The 13,886-nt window shown below is 36.2% G+C and overlaps 2 protein-coding genes across 4 annotated transcripts; both read left to right on the top strand.

Moving 5' to 3' along the window:
- Positions 1–348: 348 nt before the first annotated feature.
- On the top strand, positions 349–7,755 carry LOC114366667 (UDP-glucuronosyltransferase 2B1-like). Of its 3 annotated transcripts, none has more exons than XM_028323607.1 (9): positions 349–433; positions 3,509–3,652; positions 4,437–4,530; positions 4,910–5,099; positions 5,683–5,880; positions 5,974–6,190; positions 6,528–6,747; positions 6,886–7,105; positions 7,401–7,755. In XM_028323607.1, the coding sequence occupies exons 1-9, from the start codon at positions 398–400 to the stop codon at positions 7,657–7,659; spliced, it is 1,578 nt and encodes a 525-aa protein (XP_028179408.1). In that variant the 5' UTR covers positions 349–397; the 3' UTR covers positions 7,660–7,755. The 3 variants fall into 3 exon arrangements, with proteins under 3 accessions (XP_028179408.1, XP_028179409.1, XP_028179410.1); XM_028323608.1 differs by lacking the exon at positions 349–433 and adding an exon at positions 2,086–2,164; XM_028323609.1 differs by lacking the exon at positions 349–433 and adding an exon at positions 2,799–3,049.
- Positions 7,756–11,928: 4,173 nt separating this feature from the next.
- Positions 11,929–13,673, top strand: LOC114366668 (uncharacterized). Its single transcript, XM_028323611.1, has 3 exons — positions 11,929–12,146; positions 12,586–12,729; positions 13,531–13,673. The coding sequence occupies exons 1-3, from the start codon at positions 12,144–12,146 to the stop codon at positions 13,651–13,653; spliced, it is 270 nt and encodes an 89-aa protein (XP_028179412.1). The 5' UTR covers positions 11,929–12,143; the 3' UTR covers positions 13,654–13,673.
- Positions 13,674–13,886: the final 213 nt, after the last annotated feature.

Below are 13,886 nucleotides of genomic sequence, written 5' to 3' on the forward strand. Positions count from 1 at the left end.
AATAAATAAGATGCCACATTGTCCATTTTTTCATATTGTTCTGTAAGCTTACAAGTGTTTTGCATTAATAATAAATAAAATATTGTTAGCTTTTTTCTATCAGCACTAGGCAGTGGACGTCCTATGGCTGAGATGATGATGATAATGAATACGAGTCTGATATAGGATTTGATTTTAATTCTATACCTAATTTCATTTGATTATTTAGAGATTAATTATAGAGATTTGATTTGAGATTTGAGAGCGACTCCTTCTGGCACAGGTGCCATTGCACTTACAAGAAAGAGTCCACCTCAAATCCTATTAATTGTTGTTGTTAACGAAATAAACATTTTTCATTTTTTTCTATTACAGATCTCACACATAACGCCAATACCTCTGAAAACTCCGCCGAAAAATGTCTCCGCCAATTTCGTCTTCTTGCAAACTAAAGGTAAGTTTGTTCGCATTACACGAAACATAGTAAAACTGACGTTCTAAATTAAATTGGTGACATCGGCCACAAAGGAGAAAGGGCACAGAAGAACATGCTTGAATATCAAAACACTATCATATTTTGTCACTAACGCCCGTATTCAAAAACATTACTATGAGGTAAGACAGTGCGCGTTGACGCTCAGGGTGACAAACGAACCAATCACAGAGCTCTAANTTGAAGCGGATCAATTGGATTCTTAGAAAAAAATATTAGTATAGGTAAGTAAGTATATTTTATTTGACACACACAACTTAAGACATTGGTCTTCTTGATAGAGTATCCCACGACGCTGATTTTCAGCAGGTGAGTAGGAAAGAGAGATAAAAAGTGATTCATAAAGTCTGATATAGGTTTCTTTTTAACTAAGACCAATGAATAATTTTACCACGATCTATAATCTCTACATTTGTTAACGCACTAACTGAGACTCGCCACTGGATTTTTATGATTGCCGTCTATCTACGTACGCAGCATATCAGACTAATTTACATTTGTTGCAAAATCTCTTCCATTACAAAATAAGATGTCAAATCAAAAATATTAATTCAATTTTCACCAGTATTTTGGCACGTATGAATGTCACAATTTGCAATGTTAGTCAAAGTCAAAGTCAAAGTCAAAATTTCTTTATTTGTTTAGACTAATAAATAGTTCTTACAAGTCGTCATTTTGCTCTTAAGGAGCCTCTACATGTCTCATAATCTTTTTACCCTACCAGCGCTTCGAGACCAACATTTGGCAAGTGCTGAGAAGAAGGCTTGATATGTTATCTTCTCTACAATATTCCTGAAACCATGTTCTTACTACACAAACAAACAAATGAATTGAGTATGAAGCGTCTCTGGCGCACATGGCGACCTGTATTAATAATTGCGCGCCGGATTTATGACACCAGTCAGATGCGCTCGTAAAAACGAACACGTGTCGCGGTTTGGTCGAATTACAATTTCTTTACAGATGCGCAATCTGTATGGAAATAAAAAACGCTGGTGTGAACAAAATACCCGAATATTGGAATAGGTGTTGACTTTGCTTCATCTTATCATGACATAGATACCGATTTGAGACTAATAAATAAGATGCCACATTGTCTATTTATTCATATTGTTCTGTAAGCTTACAAGTGTTTTGCTAAAATAAATAAATATTGTTAGCTTTTTTCTATCAGCAATCCGAGTATGATATAGGACAGCGGTTCCCGAAAGGTGGTCCGCGGAACCCTGGGGTTCCGTGGAAAGGCCGCAAGGGTTCCGTAAAAAATATTATCCCACGTTTCGTGACCGACGTTGTTCGCTCGCACCGACTTGTTTACGCACAAGGGAGGGGCAGGGAGTGCGGGCGGAGTAGTACGGGGGTTCCGCTAGGAAAAGTATAATCAATTAGGTTTCCTTGGCAAAAAAAATTGGGAAACCCTGATATAGGATATGAGTACGCTACCAACCGGGCAACATGGAAAGCATTGGGGGAGGCCTATATGGCAGGCACCACTATAGGCAGTGGACGTCCTATGGCTGAGATGATGATGAATACGAGTATGATATAGGATTTGATTTTAATTCTATAGGTAGGTACCTCTTTTTTCATTAAAATATTTTTTTCTATTACAGATCACATACATTACGCCGATACCTCTGAAAACTCCGCCGAAAAATGCCTCCGCCAATTTCGCCTTCTTGGAAACTAAAGGTATGTTCGCATTACACAAAACATAGTAAAACTGATGTTACAATTATAATTAAATCGTTGAAAGGCCATAGAGGAGAAAAGGCACAGAAGAAACAAATACCAAATCATTATCATATTTTGTCACTAACGCCCGTATTCAAAAACATTACTATGAGGTCTCACAGTGCGCGTGGACGCACAGGGTGACACACGAACCAATCACAGAGCTCTAATCAACGCTGTGCGTTCGATTTACTGCTTCATTTAAGCAAGCACAATGCGCTGGTAGGCCAAAAAAAGAATGAAACATGTATGTATAGGCTGCCTAGGAGCATTTGACGATTTGTAAGTACCTACTAATTTATTTAGTCTACTCAAATAAATAAAGAAAGAATGACTTGATTTGATTTGAGCATCGTTTATGCATCGTTTATGAATACGGGCGTTTGTCACAAAGTGTCAACAAGACCGATCAATTAATATTAGATCTACGCGTTAGCATATTTAATAAAATGATACTTTTAATTGTTTTTAAACTTCACTGATGCATTTTCGAAATCAAACTAGTGCTTCATAATGATGACTAGGTATTAATTAATTTATCTTTACTCGATTAGTCAAACGAATTATTGCGCTGTCATGATAGATCGTTTTTGTTCACAATCATATTAATTGTTGCTTGGTAGCCGATCTCGGCAGTTAAGTTATAATATTATCGTATTCGTGTATTATCTCCATTATCAATAAAGATTAGCGGGCTACAAATAACACAGGAAAACTGATTTGATTCACACACCGGTCACACACCTGGCGTCTTCGTTACGCAACGGACGGGTGTGAAGTGTTTTTTGTTATATATTTTTTTACATTCTGTGAATATTTTATGTGAGTTAAAAGTGCAAAATGGTGAGTTATCTTTAAAGCTAGTTTATTTAAATATTTGTCATCCAATTGCCAAATACCTATTAATGCTTGTGTCTAAACCAATCATTGCACGCACAAAGCATTCACGTGCTGTCTTCAGACAAGGAGTGATTTTTCACTCATTGAATAACTTTTATCTGAAGTATGAAATAGGTATTTCAATCGTCGGATTTATTTTATAACAAGAATAAAATTTACATTTTGACATATTATTTCCCATACTGAAACTGCCAATGTGCCAAACTTATTCTTTACTTAAAAGATTAAAAAATCAGCAAAAATCGGCAGGATACATGTCAAAATCCCAATTTTATTCTTCAGTTAAAAGATATCTGATAGCTGAAAAATTTGTCCAAAAAAATTAGATAGAGTATTTTTAAAATGTGATAAAAATATTTTACTCGTTTCCTTCCATAAAAATATTTTACTCGTTTCCTTCAGAAATTTTCAATCGCATGTCTACTGCTGGCATCCCTCCACGTAGGGTTTGCCTACAAGATCCTCGTGGTGTTCCCGATGCCAGGGAAGAGCCACACAATCCTTGGGGAAGGAGTCGTCCGACACTTGGCTAATGCTCAGCATGATGTAAGACATTTTATACTTTATTACACCTTTGTGGTCTAGTTGTAATCTAAGACTAGTGTATCAGATCCAGAGACTGACCATTTTGCATGCTAAAAATGTAAGCAGAATAGTAAGCACTGTGTAAATTATTGAAATGTTTGAATTTGAAGAGGCCCCGGGTTTGGTTCCCACTTCCCAGTAAAGACACAGTTTTTTTCTCTGTTGGTGACTTTTTCTAAGTCTGGCTATCAACTGTCATCATCTAAGTCTGTTTCCATTACAGAATGTGGAGGTAGCTCGCTTCCACCTTCGGAATCATTTGTACCAGCTTTTCTTTTCTTTTATTTTTATTATTTTCTATAAATATTTGCGGATATGTAAATTCTACTTTTATAAGTATGATAAGGAAAGTTTGGACTTTATATTTTGACCTAATAAGATAATTATCTGTACGATTCACAATTCGTCATCTAATTACATTTACGTTTGGTTTGTACTTTGTATAGGTATTACAAACAGTCGACGCATAGATAAACATGTTATTACGTTAAAATAGGCAACACTGAAAAAAACAAAGTCACAAAACTAGTATGTTTTATCAAGGTCAGTCTGATATAAGGAAGCTGAAATAGGCGTATCGAGGTCACAGAATAATTACGCATTGTTTTTGGGAGAATCATTCTGTATAAATGTTTTGTCCCATAGGTATACTTCTACTTAATATCCCATCTGCATAATATCAAATATGTGCACTTATGCAGTAATGTACTAACTGCATGATCTTAATTAGTGTTTTTGTTTTCAGGTTACATACATAACTCCAATACTTCTGAAATCTCCGCCGAAAAATGTGAGACAAATAGATGTAACTTCCAATTTCGACTTCATGAAAAGCAATGGTATGTAAATTATTCATAATGCCAAGTGATATGCGCAGGAGTACTCTGTACCCTGTGCGTGACTTTATTGTAAGTTCTTGTTCCCACGGTGACATCTAGTTTTTTTACAGGAACTGTTATTTGCAGGATCCCATTTAGTACTATCTAATATTATATGTGGTACATGTTTAAATAATAACGTTCAGATGAACATCCCGTTTGCAGCGTCCCGCAAAAAACAGATCCGTTCGAATTTGTAATTCGAATTTCAATCAAAATACTTTTGACTTCTTATGTAATTCTAATACGTACCTGATAGCCCAAGTGAGAAGTAGGTACCCCTAATCAGAAGTAGCCAAAATGAGAAGTAGCCATAATATCTTTCTCCTCAACTTTACAGCAGATATGTTGAACATCAAGACTCACATGGACAATAATGGTGAAATGGATATGTCCATGATCTTCAACACGATGCTGCAAATCCACAACATGACGTACCACAACCAGAACGTGCAGAAACTGCTGTCAGACACCAGCGAGCAGTTCGACGTCGTCATCGCCGAGTGGATGTTCAGCGAGTTGTACTCTGGGTGAGTCACTGTCCACTCCAAGCGTTAGACCCAGAACAGGACGGTGAAACGCAACTGCAAAGAAACTGAAACTTTCTGATGATTCTTATGAATGTAACTGAAACTGAAAGTTTCAAACTGGTCGCGTCATGTGTGGTCTCTCAACAGACGCTATGGCAGAAACTTTGATGCAACACAAAAGTAACTAGCAGTTGCAGTTTCGTTGCCGTTGCGTTTCACCGTCTGTTCTGGGCCTTAGTTCAGTACAACAATGCGGGGCAGTAGTGTCCGTATCCAAGTCTGCGTCCTTCAAGGTAAAATATTACATACACTAAGCGATCACTGACATATTAATATGACAAACATAATACACCAAGTAGCCTTGATTAACATACCTCCTCTTACGATATCACATGTTAATCTCATTGCAATGTTTAAATATTCACCAATGATTTCTGTAAAATAGCTAGTTTGAATTTCACGAATAGCAATATTCTGTCTTGATGCCCATTAACGTGTACGATCGCAATCATCTTAGGTGTTGTTAAATTGTGAATTACAAAACTCAATTAAATAACGTAGAATGACATGTTCAATGTTTCAGATTCTCAGCAATTTTCAACGTTCCACACATCTGGGTGTCCACCGTCGAGCCCCACTGGCTGGTGCTGCGCCTCATCGACGAAGCCTGTAACCCTGCTTACACTTCGGATACACTTTCCTCCAATATTCCTCCTTTCTCATTCATTGGTCGGCTTCAACAACTCGGAAGCCAAATATTTGGATTTGGTTTAAAGAAATTGTAAGTATAATAGAATAAACACTTCTGAACAGCTACTTTTATGTTTGACTTTAAAGTTGATACATCTAATAAATTGAAATGTAAATATTTCAGTCTTATAGAAGGCTTCGAGGAGAAAGCATACGCTGAACTCACTCCATATTTCAAAATGAGAGGTCGAGAGGCTCCAGCATATAAAGAGCTGGCGTTCAACGCTTCCCTCATGCTTGGAAATTCTCACGTGTCATTAGGCCAGCCCATGTCGTTGCCACAGAGCTACATAAACGTCGGTGGATACCATATTGAGACGAACTTGGCACCTCTTCCTAAGGTTTGTTGTGTATAATTCCTGAGATTATAATGCAATTAAACGAATAAATTTTCGTTTCAAATGTGGACATCCCACCGCTGGACAAAAGTCTCCCCCAAGGATTTCTACAACGACCGGTCCTGCGCTGCCAGCATCCAGGTTCTTCCCGCGACCTTCATATTTACTTAACTGTTTAGCCTATTTCTAATTTTTATCTCGGGATTCTTCCCTTCACTTTGTTTTTTCTGTGATACGTCCTCATAATATGATATACATATATTATGTGATCAAACATTGTCAACGAACAATTTCAAATTCTATCATACAAAAAAACTTACAACACTTTTTGCACTAACAGGACTTACAAACCCTGATGGACAACGCCAAGCACGGCGTCATATACTTCAGCTTGGGGTCCAACATCCAAAGTAAGGACTTGCCAGATGAACTGAAGCAGAGTCTCCTGAAGATGTTCGGAGAACTAAAACACACAGTTATTTGGAAATTCGAAGAGACGTTGCCTGGACTGCCGAGCAACGTGCACATCCTTAAGTGGGCTCCTCAGCCTAGCATCTTGGGTAATTTTTTCTTCCTAACCTTATTCCTCAATTTCTTCACGCGTTACTATCTGTTCTCATAATATCTTTGAGCTCACATTGAGTTTTTCAGAAGACCTACATATTATCTATAACTGAATACTAATTTGTATTTTCCAGCGCACCCCAACTGTATCCTCTTCATCACGCACGGAGGTCTTCTCTCCACCACCGAGACCATCCACTTTGGAAAGCCGGTCATTGGAATTCCAGTCTTTGCTGATCAGTTCGTCAACGTGAACAGGGCCGTAGCCAAGGGATTTGCCAAGAGAGTCGACCTGTCCTACGGCATGGCCCCCGAGCTTGGAGCAGCCATCAAGGATATTATCGGGGATCCAAAGTGAGTTCCAATCCAAAATCCATTTTTTTTCTATCTACATCCCCATACATCATGAAAAGATAGCAAAAGAACTTTGATGAATGAGTGGGAAATAGAACTGGAACCTTTTTATGCTCACTAATTTCAAAACAATTATTTTCATGTTAGATTAGACAGAGGACACCATAGATAGGAAGGAATGTATTATGAATTCCTCTCGATTTAATTTTCATTCTAACTTTCTCGGAACTAGCAATCAGATGCTTCAGCAATTTTTTTTGTTTCATGGTTTCATATTTACTTTGTATGCTTCCAGATACTCCAATAACGTGAAACAACTATCACTGATATACCACGACCGCCCAGTGCCTCCTGGCAAGGAGCTGGTGCACTGGGTGGAGCACGTGGTCAAGACTAACGGCGCCCCCCATCTTCGCTCACCAGCATTAAGCGTACCTTTCTACCAGAAAATGTATCTCGATCTCCTTGCCTTGATAGTAGTTATCTTACTAGGAATAAGAGCAATATTTAGAATAATATTCAAGAAGAAATCAAGTAAAGTAAAGAAAGAGTGAACGAACTTGACACATCGGTTTAATACTCAAAATTAGTTCCTAAATCATACCAACAAGTGAAGTTCTTGTCGTTTATATTAAACGGAATAGAACTGTTAATGTAATAATGTAATGTAATGTAGTAATAAACATGATATATAAAAATGCATTGTTTTATTTACATAACTTGTGGATTAAGCTGAAGCTTCTAAACAAAAGAGGATTTCCAAGCTGAAGCTTCTAAACAATAGGCGATTTCCAAGTTGAAGCTTCTAAACAATAGGGGATTTCCAAGCTGAAGCTTCTAAACAATAGGGGATTTCCAAGTTGAAGCTTCTAAACAATAGGGGATTTCCAAGCTGAAGCTTCTAAACAATAGGGGACTTCCAAGCTGAAGCTTCTAAACAATAGGGGATTTCCAAGCTGAAGCTTCTAAACAATAGGGGATTTCCAAGCTGAAGCTTCTAAACAATAGGGGATTTCCAAGCTGAAGCTTCTAAACAATAGGGGATTTCCAAGCTGAAGCCTTTAAACAATAGGGGATTTCCGAGCTGAAGTCTCCAATCAAAATTGGATTTTAAAAAAATAATAAAAAAATAGTCAATATCTTTATTGCATTCCATTTTGTTCATTTTATAATGTCTAAAAGAATCTGTATTATTACCTATGTAAATAAATAAAAGGATCTAGGATACCAGAATTTCTAATCAAGATGACGTTGAGGTAACCGAAACTGTCTGTCACTCACTAATCATGATTTGATACGTGATAATCATCGCACGTAGAGATGTTTGATTGTACAAATCGAAACTTAAGTAGGGTAATTCAAGTGCAATCTGTCATTTCAATCTATTCTATTTGTCATTTAGCTTGTTTAATCTGTGCTGAATAAAGTGCACAATATTTAAGCAGGATATGGTTGCACGCGGATTTTTAGAGAGTTAAATCTTTTGGCCAATAGAAAACGTCATAATAGTTATTATATGAACTGGGATTGGTCAATGACTTTTGAAATTAAAATCCGATGGCCTGAAAAAATCGGTTTTCCAACAAACGTCAGTTACGCGCAAGGAGGTTTAACTATTTATCCATCGAAGTTAATAAGGGAGAAGACATAAGACTAATTTTATTATTTGCCTGCCGCGACCCGGTTTTTACGAACAATGACGATGACGAACGATGAACCAGTAACGAGGAGCACACTTAGCAATGCTTCCAGGTTGCGCCTCGGTATCAATTAAGTAACATTTTCCGTTAAGTTTACTTTATGGCCAACTAAAGGACTTTTGCCGTCTCCATGGACAAACTCGAAGTATGATAACTACAGTCATTGTCAAAATTTTGCACTGCCATTGCCGCTGGATACCATATATCGCTACTATATTCATAGATAATAGACTTTCAGTTAATCGTCAAAATTGACATTGTTTTTTAAATAACAACAAATGGTATGAATTTTTAAATGTGATATTTTTATAAAGGTAAGTCCCCAAAACAACATTTGATAGCCTATTTTCTTTCGTTGGCATCTAAGTTCCTGTTTTCTACATATATGTTACTACTACCTATTGGATAAGTAACTAAGAACTTTGTCGTTTATTCCATGTGAACAAAATCCCTAAAAGCCCATTTGTAATAATATTCTTACTAAACACTGCTGAAAAAGGACTAAACTTCTGAGCTATGAACGTATAATCCAGTAGCATTAAGTAGGTAGGTACGTATAGCGACGTTGGAACTTGATATAGAAGTTAGCTGTTTTATATTTTTTTTCACAGCAGAAATCTTTATCTTTGATCTTAATATCTGATCGTACGTATTGTCTTTTAAAATATTACATTTGCCTAAATAAAAATAACCGACCTGCTGCTTATGTAAATTATAATTATTTATAACCCTACTTACAATGCATAACAATCATAATTAGGTATTATAACCCTACTTAACAATGCATAACAATCATAAGATAGTTTGGCGTATAAGTAGGTAGGTAGGTACTATCTAGGCCGAAGGTGGAAGCGATCGACCCGGAAATATTCTCAACCATCTCAACTATCATAATATGTATTTAGAACAGTCCCTCCTTACCAATGATATTATAGATAATACCATTGCTCCTTACCATCAATGCAATCGAGCAGACAAAGGACATTGATAAAAATCGCCCTAAGATTTTCAAAGACTTAGTATGTACCATAATTTTATGTATATTTTATTTATTTACTTGCAAGTGTCCAAACCTATCGGACAAGTTGCAGTTCGAAAAAATATTTTAAAAGTATTTAAACGAAATCAAAGTCACCGACATATTGACAGAGCAGAGACAGAGATGCGCTTTTTTAATTCGATTTAAGTAAATAATGGTATGATCGATTAGACTAGAGTCTAATCATTAGACCTTTAGACGGGCGCAGATCCGCCGCGCCCGCAGCGCTTCAGTGGATTATTGCATTTTTTTATGTATATTTAATCACATTTATTTACCTACATTTACATATTTACTCTTTTCTTTAAGTGTAGACACTGTTTATGTATAAGTCCACTATTGCATGCCGTGGCAACCTATAATTAAGGCAGCACTTAGATTAAGTTAAATACGTTGTAAATATTGATTGTCTTCCAGTGTATGTCTTGTTGGTTGTCCTATTAAATAAATAAAATAAATATTTATAGCAACACAATGTTTAAAAATAAAATTTTTCAAAAACGATCAATTTAATCGATTATGTCTATTCTAAATGGACATCCCTATTTGTTAGTCAAATTGTCATTCACTCGCATCACCTTTTCTCTCTCACTCACTCTTGCTGTGTTGCTGTCTTGCTTGATCCTTCTTTGTGATTCGTTTGTGTTTTAGCTTTTATTTTCGGAACTTTATTAACTACAAACTTGGCTATTCAAACGGACTCTGATTGATTGCAATAACGACATACTCAGCCTGGGATTTACTGTTTTTGTGTGGCTCGGCCAAGGCTCGGCTGGTGGTTCTATGGTGTTAGAAAATGAGCAACTTAATTATACACAACAATGGGCAGCACCTCGATCGGTAAGTACCTACATTTTGCTCTGCAATCTTATGAATAAGTACTAGCCTTGCCAAACTTCTGAATTGCCGTTCTCATGGCGGGTTGTCTTGAAATGAATGTTCCGCTATTATCTGTGGTTCAACCCTGGACAGTGTGGACAGCCAGGCCCGATTCGATTGTAAGAAACTAGTCGATGGTACAGCGCAATGGAGGCATGAGCGAAACAAGTTGTTTCGCTCATGCCTCCATTGTTTCAAACAACAATTATGTTGACAATCCTCCTTGTTTCAAACAACAATTATGTTGACAATCCAGCTGGTTTTGGTGTAAATCTAAGGAATTATTTACTTTGACACTATCTCCCTGCTCTCAATGAAAGCTTGTTTTGTTTTGTTTTTTGGAACTAAGACTACTAGATTATTATTTTTTGTAACTAAGTTTGTAACACGTCTTAATTAATTATTATAACAACAATGCTTATTTACTAAAGCTGTTTAACCCTACCCTCTGACCCAAAATTCTACTAACAGCACATAATATTGAATTATCATTTTTTTTATGGTTTGCGGCTCAATTTATTCAACGCACAGGAGTANTTTCTTTGAAGTGTTAATGCACAGTAGTTTTTGAGTGATGAAGAGTCAAAAGTGGCTCCAATTGATTCGTCTAAATATACGCACAGTGCAGGCCCCATCCCTGGAACTAAGCTTAACATGCTTCCGAATGTCTTAAATATTTGCTCAATGTTGATTTAGTTGATTTTCTCCTGATGGGAACATGTAAGACAAAAATAAAATTTCCAATATTACAGATCTTCAAGAACAGATGCCGCAAAAACTATACAAGATATAGAAAAACTTGACTATCTCACCTGTAGCAAATTGAATAAGCTTTTTTTGGTTCATATTAGTCATGTCACTAGGACGCATAGTTTCTGAGGATTAAGCGAAAAACTGAAAAGTGGTACCTTTAATCCCCCCTCACCCCGCCGGCTCAAGGGCTAAGGGCGGGGACTTTTGCTATGTTCACCTCCTAACTAGTCTAAATAAAGTCCTAAAGTCAGAAATTGTGTTCCACGGATTTCCATCTATAATGCTTTATTCACTGGACTATGATGCATTTTCGAAATCAAACTAGTGCTTCATAATGATGACTAGGTCTTAATTAATTTATCTCTACTCGATTAGTCAAACTAATTATTGCGCTGTCATGCTAGATCGTTTTTGTTCACAATCATAATAATATTTATTGCCTGGTAGCCGATCTAGGCAGTTAAGTTATAATATTATCGTATTCGTGTATTATCTCCATTATCGTAAGATTAGCGGCCTACAAATAACACAGGAAAACTGATTTGATTCACACACCGGTCACACACATGGCGTCTTCGTTACGCAACGGACGGGTGTGAAGTGGTTTTTGTTTAATTTTTTTTTGTTACATTCTGTGAATATATTTTATGTGAATTAAAAGTGCAAAATGGTAAGTTATCCTTAAAGCTAGTTTATTTAAATATTTGTCATCCAATTGCCAAATACCTACTATTAATGCTTTTGTGTCTAAACCAATCATTGCACAAAGCATTCACGTGCTGTCTACAGACAAGGAGTGATTTTTCAATCATTGAATAACTTTTATCTGAAGAATGAAATAGGTATTTCAATCGTCAGATTTCTTTTTTAACAAGAATAAAATTTACATTTTGATATATTATTTCCCATACTGAAACTGACAATGTGCCAAACTTATTCTTTACTTAAAAGATTAAAAAAAATATCAAAAATCGGCAGGATACGTCATGTCAAAATCCCAATTTTATTCTGCAGTTAAAAGATATCTGATAGCTGAAAAAATTGTCAAAAAAAATTAGACAGAGTATTTTTAAAATGTGATAAAAATATTTTACTCGTTTCCTTTCCAGAAATTTTCGATCGCATGTCTACTGCTGGCATCCCTCCACGTAGGGTTTGCCTACAAGATCCTCGTGGTGTTCCCGATGCCTGGGAAGAGCCACACAATCCTTGGGGAAGGAGTCGTCCGACACTTGGCTAATGCTCAGCATGATGTAAGACATTTTATACTTTATTACACCTTTGTGGTCTAGTGGTAATCTAAAACTAGTGTATCAGATCCAGAGAGTGACCATTTTGCATGCTAAAAATGTTAGCAGAATACTAAGCATTGTGTAAATTATATTACAAGACCTTTTATTGTAATGTTTCCATTTGAAGAGGCCCCGGGTTTGGTTCTCAGTAAAAACACAATTTTGTCTTGTTTACTTCTTCTAAGTCCGTCTAGCTATCAACTACCATCATCTAAGTTTGTCTCTATAACAGAATTTGGAGGTGTAGCTCGCTTCCACCTTCGGAATCATTTTTACCAGTTTTCTTTTTCTTTTATTTTTATTATTTGCTATAAATACTTGCGGATATGTCTACTTTAATATGATAAGGAAAGTTTGGACTTCATATTTTGACCTAACCAGATAAGATTTATAATCAGTACGATTTACAATACTTCTCCTAATTAGATTTACGTTTGGTTTGTACTTTGTATAGGTAGGTATTACAAACAGTTGACGCATAGATAAACATGTTATTACGTTAAAATAGGCAACACCGAAAAAAACATAGTCAGAAAACGAGTCTTTTTTATCAAGGTCAGAGTCAGAGTCTGATAAATAAGGAAGCTATTATAGGCGTATCGAGGTCACAAAATAATTACGCATTGTTTTTGGGACAATCATTCTGTTTTAATGTTTTGTCCCATAGGTACCTATACTTCTACTTAATATCCCATCTGCATAATATGTACTTATGCAGTAATGTACTAACTGCATGTTCTTCATTAGTGTTTTTGTTTTCAGGTTACATACATAACTCCAATATTTCTGAAATCTCCACCGAAAAATGTGAGACAAATAGACGTAACTTCCAATTTCGACTTCATGAAAAACAATGGTATGTTAATTATTCATATTGCCAAGTGATATGCGCAGGAGTACTCTGTACCTGTACCCTGTGCGTGACTTTAGTGTAAGTTCTTGTTCCCACGGTAACATCCTGTTTTTTACAGGAACTGTTATTTGCAGGATACCATTTAGTACTATCTAGTATTATGTGGTACATGTTTAAATAATAACGTTCAGATGAACATCCCATTTGCAGTGTCCCGCAATAAACAGATCGTTGTAATTCGAATTTCAAACAAAATACTTTTGAC

The sequence above is a fragment of the Ostrinia furnacalis genome, unplaced genomic scaffold (assembly GCF_004193835.3).
Source record: "Ostrinia furnacalis isolate ACB-3 unplaced genomic scaffold, ASM419383v2 OfSCF0657, whole genome shotgun sequence".
In the NCBI taxonomy this organism is placed as follows: Eukaryota; Metazoa; Arthropoda; class Insecta; order Lepidoptera; family Crambidae; genus Ostrinia; species Ostrinia furnacalis.